Source organism: Myotis brandtii, unplaced genomic scaffold (assembly GCF_000412655.1).
Source record: "Myotis brandtii unplaced genomic scaffold, ASM41265v1 scaffold698, whole genome shotgun sequence".
NCBI lineage: Eukaryota > Metazoa > Chordata > Mammalia > Chiroptera > Vespertilionidae > Myotis > Myotis brandtii.
This window is the reverse complement of record NW_005370731.1, coordinates 230448-240069: the sequence shown is the minus strand read 5'-3', so window position 1 is coordinate 240069 and position 9622 is coordinate 230448. Positions and strand designations below refer to the sequence as shown.

Here is a 9622-nt window from a genome sequence, read left to right as displayed (position 1 = left end):
CTCCTAGCTTCCTCTGACCCCCTCCCCTATCCTTTCTCCAGGAAAAGAAGCCCTCCGATGGGGGGTGCCCCCTCTCCCTCCAGCCTCTCTCTGCCTCCTTCAGCAGGGTTTCCCCTTCAGGCCTCCGGGGCCCCCTCCCCATACCTGAGCTCGGTGAGTTGGGGCTCAGGGATGGGAAATGGTAACTAAGATGCCTGGGAAGAAGGTGGGCATCATTTGGGTAGAGAGGCCAGGCCTCAGGGTGAAATTGGCCCAGCTCTGGGGACATCAGTCTGGGTGTGACCAGCAAGCGTCCCTTGGAGGGGTGTGAGTCATGGCTGCCCGGTTCTCTCTGGTGTAGGAATGGGGGACAGATATGACTGAGGAGAGCAGACCCCAGGACAAAGTCCTGCTGCTGTCCCATCCCCTTCTGTTCAGAAGCCACACTCATCATCATCTCTTGTTTTTCCATTCTTCTTCCTGTTTGCATTTTTTCCCTTCACCTCCCACCCATCCATTCCATTTCCCATCTCCATCCCCCCACTCCCACCTGCAGCTGGCTTCCCCCCCCTACCCCCCATTCCCTTCTGACTACCTGGCCCTGCAGCTGCCCGAGCCCAGCCCCCTGAGGCCCAAGCGGGAGAAACGGCCCCGCCTGCCCCGGAAACTCAAGGTACCCAGTTCGGGGGATGTTAGGGAGGGGCCAGAATGGCAGGAGGATAGCCATCTGAGGGAGCCTCAGGACAGCGGCTGGGGGCCTGTCGGAGAATTTTGAAGGATTGATTTGGGGCTGCTGGGGGCCCAGCCCAGGGCTAAGTACTGAGGGATATGGGTCAGAGAAATACTGGCTCACAGGCTCGATGTGGAGATAAATCGGGTAGGACCAGCCTTGGGGGACTCAGAGTAAAGATGCCTGGGATCCTGCCCTTAGACTGTTGCAGTGTGACCGGGGGGCCAGGCTCATTTTCACAGCTGTTCTGTGATGCCCGGCAGCCCCAGAGGGAGGGACGGAGTTGTGGGATCTAGAATCAAGTCAAGGCTGCACAATTGAAACCATGGGGCCTTGAGCAGGGGTCCTTCACCCTCCAAGGCTCAGATTCTGAGTCTGTATAGTGAGCAATCAAAATACACATAATCAACAAGTGTTTTCTGAGTGTCTACTATGCACCAGGCACTGTTCTAGGTGCTGCAGATGAAGTAGTGAATAAAACAGACAAATTTCTGCCTTCGTGGAGCTCATATTTTAGCAAGATAGGCAGAAAGTAAAATAAATAGATAGCAGTGCAGAAAAATGGAGTCAGGTGAAGAGGATGGGAAGCACCAGAGTAGATGGGTACTGGTGTTTATGGTTAGGTGGTCTGGGATGTTATTTGGTAGAGACTTCACCAAAATGAGAACAAGCCATGTGGCTCTCTGGCAAAGTGTTTCAATCAGGAAGGCTAACCAGTGCAAAGGCCCTGGGGTAGGAGTGTGTGTGTGCATACTTGGCTGTTCAAGGACCGGGAAGGAGTCAGTGTGATCGAATGAAAGTCAGAGGGGGAGAATGATCAGAGAGCAGGTCAGAGAAATAACGGGTAAAATGGTGTGAGGCCTTGTCGATGTGTAAAGACTTTGGCTTGTACTATGAATGAATAGGGAGTCTGGAGAGATTGGGCAGAGGGAGAATCTGATCTGATTTACATGTTAACAAAATTGCTGGCACTGCTGTGTGGAGAATAGACTGGGGAGGGAGAAGAGACGGGGAGGGGGTCTGGTCAGGATGGACATGGGGAGACCAGTGAGGAGGCTGCTGCAGTAGACCAGATAGCAGGAGAGAGGGTCTATTGCAAAGAATGAGCCACAGGAAGACCAGTGTGGGCTGTGAGAAAGAAGTCAAGGAGGACTCCAGGGTTTTTGGCCTGAGCAACCGAAGAAGTCAGGAGTGGGAGAGATGAGGAGTTTGGTTTTGGACATGTTGAGATACTGTCTGGAAATGCCAACAAGACAATTGGGTGATGAGCCTGGGGCTCATGGGGTATGTGCTGGAAGTCATCAGCATGGAAGTGGACGCGATCACGAGTGAGAGTGGGTGGAGAAGAGGGGCGGTCTGCGCACTTAGCTCCAGGAGACATGAGGACACAGAAGGCACAGTGCCCGTCCAGCTCTGAATCCAAGTGGAATAGGTACCGGGCTGGACAGCTCTCAAGTCAGGTGGACTTTTGACTCAAGGTTCTGGAACCGGAAGTGCAATGGGATGACATGCTTGTGGTGGTGCTGGGTGTGCGTTCTAGAGTTCATCTCCCAGCTCTGCCACTTACTCCTTGTGTAACCTCGGCCCTTAAGCCTGAAAAATGGGTAGGTAATGGGTGATACACTGACCCTCCACCCTACTTAGCAAGGATTTTGTTTCTGGCCTGTAGGGCAGGATGGTGGAGATGGCAAGGGTCAGCGAAGCCGGGGGCCAATGGGCAGAGGTGTGGTGTGGCGGGGCTTGGCCCTTTGAGGCTTTCTGAGGGGTTGGTCCTAAAGCAGAGAAGCTTTGGGGAGCTAAGTTCTAGACATTCAGGAGGGAAAATACTCGTTGGGAGAGAGGCCCAGATCAATGGCTGTGCTTGGGGAAGGGGATACTTCAGGGAAGGCCTCAAAGAAGAGGTAACACTTGAGCCCAGGGTAAGTGAGATTGGGTGTTACAGGCTGGGGCAGTGGTGGGAGGAAGACAAAGGACATGACCGGTGTTGTTTGGGCTAGAGCAGGAGGGATGAAGGAACAGTGTTGGAAAGGAAGCTAGGATGGTGGACCGTAGAAGGCCTTGGTGCCCAGAGGCGGGCGGGTCTGTGAAGGGCGTGGGGGTCGTTGAGGCTTCCGAGTGACGTGGTGTGAGGAGGGGACGCTGTGAAGACTGAAGCAGGTCAGTTAGGAGCCTGGGCCTCAGTCAGACTCGGCTGGGTTTGAACCCCAGCTCCCCATGTGACCTTGGGCATGTCATTTCACTCTGAGCTTCAGCTTGCTTCTCCTGGGGTCACGGGGTCACTGTCACGTTAACATGAGTGAAGGGAAAGAACACGGAGCCCAGTGCCTGGTCCCTAGGAAGCCCCAGGTAAACATTAGCTGCTGTTGGTCACCTGAGGGGGCCACTGAGTGAGTCCAAGCAGGTTAGGAAGTGGGAGCTGGAGTAGGAATCAAGAGCAGTGGCCAGAGGAGGGGGACAGTCCTCATGTCGCTGCTTTTTTCAGCCATGTATGTGTCTGCTCCTCTGTGTACACATGGGTGCCTCGTACTGGATACAAGGGCACTATTCAATGCTTGGCCTCCTGTCATCAGTCCTGGCAGTCACCTGTACCCTGAGGTGCTGACCCTGATTAAAAACCCACTCTGGCCCTCCACGCCACCCAGGAACAGTGTGGGGTGGGCCGTGAGGGCTGATGGGTTAAAACAATTAGAAGGGCCACTGTGAAGACCACACAGAAGCATTTCCTGCCACCTGCAACCCAGGGCCAGATTGGACACTGCCCAGTGGGGACCTGGCAGCCTGTTTTCTCCTCGGGCCCGTGACCCCTCCTCCCTTCCAGGGTGGTCAGAATGGTCAGAGCGCATTAAAGGGCATCTGTCAGCATGTGCTCGGTTTGTGCTCACAGGCGAGGCGTGCAGCCCACCGAGCTCTCTGGGGGGAGGTTGTCAGGACCTGGCAGGAACGGGGCTGGAGGGTTGGGCAGGACAGAGGCCACTTCCCAGCCTCAGAGGACACAGCAGGACTTTTGACAAATAGAAAAGAACACTGCAGGTGGAAGGACCGCCTGCCGTTCTCAGGCACGCCCGTCCTCAGGCATGCGGCACTGCCTGCCCCGGGCAGCAAGGAGGAGTGACACGCTCAGGTTTGTGTTTTAGAGAGCTCACTCTGGCTGCAGTGTGGAGGAGGAGCTGGAGCTGGGAGAGGCTGAAGGCAGGGAGTCCAGTTAGGAGGCTGGTACCGTAGTCCAGGTGAGCTGAGAGGAGGGCCTGGCCTAGGCCAGTGACTGCGGGGATCCCAAGGAGGGGCCATCCCAGATATGAGGCCTCACATAGCAGGGGGTGAAGACCTAGGACACCCCCCGCCCTACCACCAAACCAGTGAGTCCCACCGTAGGAGGGGGGAGAGAAGGCCAGTGGTGGCCAGTGGTATCAGGTGCCTAGAGGCAGGCAGGCCGGCCCAGGCTGGCTCTGATTGCTGTGCCCTCACAGGGGCTGCCGAGGTGCCTCCCCGGTGAGGCAGGGCCCAGCCTTTCCCTCCTGGTTTCCTGTAAGCCCCTCCCGCCCTCATCACTGCCTCCATCACTACTACCCCTTACCCCCAGGCACTTGCTGGTTTGAGACTCTGAAGTGGCCGTGGTGGGGTAGGCCCCTGATTCCAGTGTGGCTGGCCTGGCTGTGTCCAGTACCCTTTGAATGAGCCTTTGCCCCTTCCCCACCCCCCAGAACTGCCGTAAGGGGCAGTGCCAGCCTCCTGGAGGTCCCATTCCTTCCTGACAGCCCCTCCCTGTGTTTCTTCCCCCCCCCCCTGCTGCAGATGGCGGTGGGACCCCCTGACTGCCCTGTGGGAGGGCCGCTGACCTTCCCCAGCCGGGGTTCTGGGGCTGGGGTGGGGGCAGCCCTGGCCCCACTGCCTCCCACTAAGATGCCCCCCCCTACGATCCTGAGTGCAGTCCCTCGGCAGATGTTCAGCGATGCAGGCAGCGGGGATGATGCCCTGGATGGAGATGATGACCTGGTGATCGACATCCCGGAGTGACCCCCTCTGCCCGAGCCCCTGTCCAGCCCCCTGTGCCAGCACATGAGCCCCAGCTTCCACAGAGACATTTATTGACGCCCAGTTGCCATGCTGCGGCCACTGACACAATCAGAAGAGGCGTAAACATGCACAAACGTCCCCTGGAAGGAGGGCCCCTCACCAGGGAGGGCAGGAGGCTGCCCTCACATCCTGGCCCCATCCTGGGGACAGTGGTTTAAATGAGTGGCTGGGAACATCTGCCACCCCTCGGAGAGGCCGGGACCCTGCGGTGCCTCCCCGCTTCCATTTAAAAGGGCAGCTGTACAGGGCTAGATGTGTTGTTTTCAAACGAGGATTCTGTAGTAAAGGAGTGGCTCTTTTTTGGGTTTTGTCCTTTTCTTTTTTGGAATCTTCTCTTTCGAACCCCCCCTAATCCGACCTCCTCCCTGTGGTGGAGGGGACGGGCAGCCTGGAGAGGCAAGAGAGAAGCAGCAGCTGGGCCTTGGGGCAGGGGCCCTGGCAGGACTCCCCCTGCAGGTGTGCACAGGATGGGTGGTTTGCATATTTGCATGTAGTAGCGAGTCAGGCAGGAGGAAGTTTGCATATGTGAATACAGATCTCCACAGTCCCTCACAAGAAGACAGACCCACAGTCACAGAGATTCTCACGAAATAAGACAGGTAGTGCAGGGCGGGCGGGGCATCCACCCCGTGTAAACGTGCAACACACTCGTGCGAAGGTTGGGTGCTGGACCCAGCCCTGAGGGGCCTGTGCTGGGCAGCTGCTCGACTCGCTCAGGCTGAGGGCAGAGCCCCGGCTGCAGGGGGCAGCTCGCTGGTCAGGGTGTGCCAGCGCTCCAGGGCTATGTCTGGCCGCTGCAGACAGTCATTCCAGTGCTTCCGGGCCTCTCCCCGGGCACCAGGTCCCAGGGACACACCCCCTGGGGAGCAGGAGAGGCAAAATCAGGGCCCTGCTCGCTGCCAGTCTGCCCTCCCTCAGCACCACCCAGCGGGCTCCTCCCTCACCAATGAAGTCGTTGGATTTGCCAATGTCATAGTCCCAGACTGTGACTTCCAGAGTCTTGGTGGCCAGAGCGGAGAGTTCCATCTCATAGAAAAACTCCTGGGACAGGGCAAGCCACACCTTCCATGAGGCATTGCCCCACCCCCTGCCAGGCCCCGCCCCCTCCCCTTGTGATCTCCGGTCCCTTCCCCATTTACCTCATTAAATTCTGGGTTGAGAGTCTTCTTCTTCACGCCTGTTTTGTGCTTGGATTTCTTATCCACATCTGGCCTCAGGTACCTGCCAAGGAGGTGGGGCAGGGGCAGAGGAGCAGGGTGGTCAGGGATAGGCCAGAAAAGGACAGGGCAGAGGTCAGGCTCCCTGGGGAGGGGAGGGGAGGGGAGGGGAGGGGACGGGACTTCGACGGGGAGGGCTCACGTCTTGACATAGGGGTCGGAGTAGCCATTGACGTCCATGGCAGCCAGGTGGGCACAGCGTAAGATGCCCACCAGTAGCCCGCGGCGTGAAGAGCTGTAGCTGAGGCTCAGCAGGATGCGCCCTCGTTCTTCCAGCAGCCCAGGCCCCTGTTCCGCCTGCTCCAGCTTCGGGGCAGACACAGAGGTCAGCTGCATCCTTACCACCTCCCACCCGGACTGGTCCCTGTGAGGCGCCTTACCTCCTTCAAGTAGCAGGATATGCCCCTCAGCGCTGCCGACATGGAAGAGGGTGACGCCAGCTGAAAGGGCAAAGAGAAGGTTCTGGAAACCTGGCCTCCCCAGGAACCCCTCCCCTTAGCACCATACGGACCGGGACCTGGCGCTCAAGGCAGATATTAAAATGCTTCTTCTGTGAAGGCTTGAGGCGGCGGAGGGGTACTCGGATCTCTCCGATGAACTCATTGTGGCTCAGCTTGTCCTCATCACACACGGAGATCCTGGCAGGGAAACCAAGGTCAGGGCCCCTGGGGTCCCTGGGCCCCACTCCAGTGAGAAAGTGCCTCCGATGGAACCATGGGCACCCGGGGCTGGTCCTGCTCTGCCTTCGTTAAATACTCCTCATCTGTAAAATGGGCTGCGGTGGGCACCAGGCCTGGCACCTGAGGGAGGATGTTTTGATGTGCCCTGTTCCCCTACCCCTCCCTCTACATTGCCCAGGCTGTCCCCTGGTCCATCGGGATCTGCTCAGCGACTTCCGGAAGCCTTCACAAATCTTGGGGACCCTCCCCACCCCTGCCTTCTGGGCCTGTGGACAGGAGCCTGCTGACTGCGTAGGGTGGGCATTGGTGGGTGTGGTCACCAATTCAGGCTGTGAGGGCTAGAAGGCCTTGAGGAGCCTCGGGCAGCTGGACCAGGCACCCACTCCTCTGGAGCTCCTGTCCTGTTCTGCATGCAGAGGGCCGGCCGGGGAGAGACTGTGAGGCCAGAGGTGAGAAAGGAGTGTTTGTGTTTGTGTTGTCTCCTTCGGCCCCTGCACTTGCTTCTGCTGTGACACTCTTGGGTAGCTGTCATGCAGGAGTGTTCATTCCCAGCTCTGCAACTTCCTAGCAACCGCGTGAGCTTGGGCAAGTCAACCTCCTGACGCTTCAGTTCTCATCTATAAAATGGAGATTCTACTCGCCCACCTCCTAAAGCTACTGTAAGGACCAAGTGAAATGAAGGAATATAAAATGCATAGCCCGTTCCCTAACCGGTTTGGCTCAATGGATAGAGCGTCAGCCTGCGGACTCCAGGGTCCCAGGTTCGATTCCGGTCAAGGGCATGTACCTTGGTTGCAGGCACATACCCAGTAGGGAGTGTGCAGGAGGCAGCTGATCGATGTTTCTAACTCTCTATCCCTCTCCCTTCCTCTTTGTAAGAAATCAATAAAATAATAATAATAAAATAAAATGCATAGCCCGGGGTTGGATACCGCAGAGCACCCAGCGAGTGATGTAGTCCTCACTCTCTAGTCTAGCATCTGAACTATGGGGCCAGCCTTTCTGGTTTCTGCCTGTCCTCCCTCCAGTCCACCTCACACACAACATCAAGGTGATTTCTCCCAAACACAGCCCTGCCCAGCCAGTGTGGCTCAGTGGTTGAGCGTCGACCTATGAACCATGAGGTCACGGTTCAATTCCTGGTCAGGGCGCATGCCCAGGTTGTGGGCTCCATCCCCAGTGGGGGGCGTACAGGAGGCAGTCGATCAATGATTCTCTCATTGATATTTCTCTCTCTCCCTCTCCTTTTCTCTCTGAAGTCAATAAAAATAATAAGTAAATAAACATCTAAATTTTTTAAAAAATAAAACAGCCCTGACTATGCCCCTGCCCTGATACAAACTCTGCCATGACTCCCTATTGCCCAAGAACAAAGGAAAGTTCTAGAAGCCTAGGTTTTGCTGCCCTTCATTCCCTGTCAGGGACTGCTCTCCCCGTAACACCTCAGGGATGACTGGGCAAGTTTCCTATCCTCAGACTTCCTTAGAGATGTTGGGGGGACAGAGGCAACAGAATGGGCAGACATGCGCTGCACAGGCCTGACTTCAGTCAGGGCCTCTGAAAAGGGCTGTTGGGGACCAGGGACCACTTTCAGGGGGAGGCGGGGCCTCAGACAAAGCGTGGGGTTTAGGGTGGCGGAAAGAGGAGCAGAAAGCAGCGCTTTCCAGGTAGAAGAGACAACAGGCAAAGGAAAAGGATAAGAGTAATGAACGGCCGGTCAGAAGAGGGCAGCCCTCTGCTGGAGGCAGGAGGAGCCATGTGGGGTAGGAACGCCAGGGAGCATGTTGGCTGCTGCCAAAGGGGATGGGGCGCCACTGATTGCACGTGAGCATCTGAGGGGCTTAACGGGAAGTAAGTCAACCAAAGAAGGTTCCAAGGACAGCTGTCCCGGAGGAGGCACGGGCGGAGCTGGAGGCTTTGGTAGCAGGGAGGATGGGCCTCACCTGAGCACCTTGTGGCTGATGTCATCATCCGTGATGCCACTGTACGTCAGGTCCTCGTTCCACACGGGATTCAGAGTGTTCCTCTGCGTCTTCGTTTTTAGCTTATTGGCCTGCGGCGTGGGGACGAAGGATTCTCAATACCTGTTCCCTAGACCCACAGAGGCTGAAAGCGGGGGAGCCTGGGGATAGACCCAGAAGCTGCGTCAGACTCAGGGAGGGAGGGAGCTATTACCTTGCAGGCTCCAGGCAGCAGGTGCACCTTGACGTAGGGGTCGGCCAGGCCATTGAAATCCATGGGCTTGAGGCCCTGGCGAGGAGGGGAGGAAAGAGGGCGGTGAGCTCCCAGCCCTCCCTCAGCAGAGTAGATCCTTGGGGTGTGGAGAGCCAAGGAGAAGGGGACTTGGGAGGGGGTGTGGGGAGCAGGGGTATGGCCTGGAGAAGGGAAGGATGGAAACCCATCCCTCCCGTGTGGGAGGCAAACAGGGTTGAGGCTGGGGAGGGAGGGGGTGCCCACCTTGGCCCTGAGGATACTACAGTGCAAAGTGCAGGAGGCCTGGTCATAGAGAAGGTCAAACTCCAGCGTGCCCAGGGTGGCTGGAGAAGAGAAGCAGCGTGAGTCCGTGTGTAAAGGCAGGTGTGTGAGCGCGCGGTGGCGGGCCGGCTGGTGCGCGGGCCATGAAGGTATGTGCATGTCAGCCTGCCAGCCTGTGTGTTGGGTTCCTGGTTCGGCTGCAACGGGGCTGTGTGGGTGGTTGTCTCAGGAGAAATATTGAATATTGAGCCTTGCTAAAGCTGTAGTCTCCACACTGACTGCAGCTGTGGTGCCTGTGCCCTGGCCTCCCCCACACACACCCAGCAGGGCCCCATCCCCTTCCCACAGCTTGGAGGCCCCCACTACCACCCTGGGCCCTTGGAGCCCCCACACTCACTGGCATCATCCGAGTCATAGCTGTCCACCTCAGCTCCATCCTCGGGCGTGGTGGCCCCCAGGAGGGCTGC

At 57.5% G+C, this 9622-nt stretch overlaps 2 protein-coding genes across 6 annotated transcripts in view; one reads left to right on the top strand and one right to left on the bottom strand.

Moving 5' to 3' along the window:
- Nucleotides 1–5090, top strand: part of INO80E (INO80 complex subunit E) — an 8719-nt gene extending 3629 nt beyond the window's left edge. The window contains exons 5-8 of one of the 5 annotated variants that reach the window (XM_014529822.1): nucleotides 42–153; nucleotides 536–652; nucleotides 3844–3936; nucleotides 4638–4718. In XM_014529822.1, coding sequence (XP_014385308.1) covers nucleotides 42–153; nucleotides 536–652; nucleotides 3844–3915 — 301 coding nt within the window. In that variant the 3' untranslated portion in view covers nucleotides 3916–3936; nucleotides 4638–4718. Of the gene's footprint in view, nucleotides 1–41; nucleotides 154–535; nucleotides 653–3843; nucleotides 3937–4501 lie in introns of all 5 variants that reach the window. The other 4 variants (XM_014529823.1, XM_014529820.1, XM_005881996.2 and 1 more) reach the window with 4 other exon arrangements.
- Nucleotides 5091–5271: 181 nt separating this feature from the next.
- Nucleotides 5272–9622, bottom strand: part of DOC2A (double C2-like domains, alpha) — a 7073-nt gene continuing 2722 nt past the window's right edge. Inside the window, exons 2-11 of the mRNA XM_005881997.2 lie at nucleotides 9553–9622; nucleotides 9138–9217; nucleotides 8856–8930; nucleotides 8624–8733; nucleotides 6512–6638; nucleotides 6381–6440; nucleotides 6143–6306; nucleotides 5923–6004; nucleotides 5728–5824; nucleotides 5272–5642 (exon numbers count right to left, since the gene is read on the bottom strand). The exon at nucleotides 9553–9622 is cut by the window's right edge and continues 13 nt beyond it. Of these exons, the coding sequence (XP_005882059.1) occupies nucleotides 5497–5642; nucleotides 5728–5824; nucleotides 5923–6004; nucleotides 6143–6306; nucleotides 6381–6440; nucleotides 6512–6638; nucleotides 8624–8733; nucleotides 8856–8930; nucleotides 9138–9217; nucleotides 9553–9622 (1011 nt within the window). The 3' untranslated portion in view covers nucleotides 5272–5496. The remainder of the gene's footprint in view (nucleotides 5643–5727; nucleotides 5825–5922; nucleotides 6005–6142; nucleotides 6307–6380; nucleotides 6441–6511; nucleotides 6639–8623; nucleotides 8734–8855; nucleotides 8931–9137; nucleotides 9218–9552) is intronic.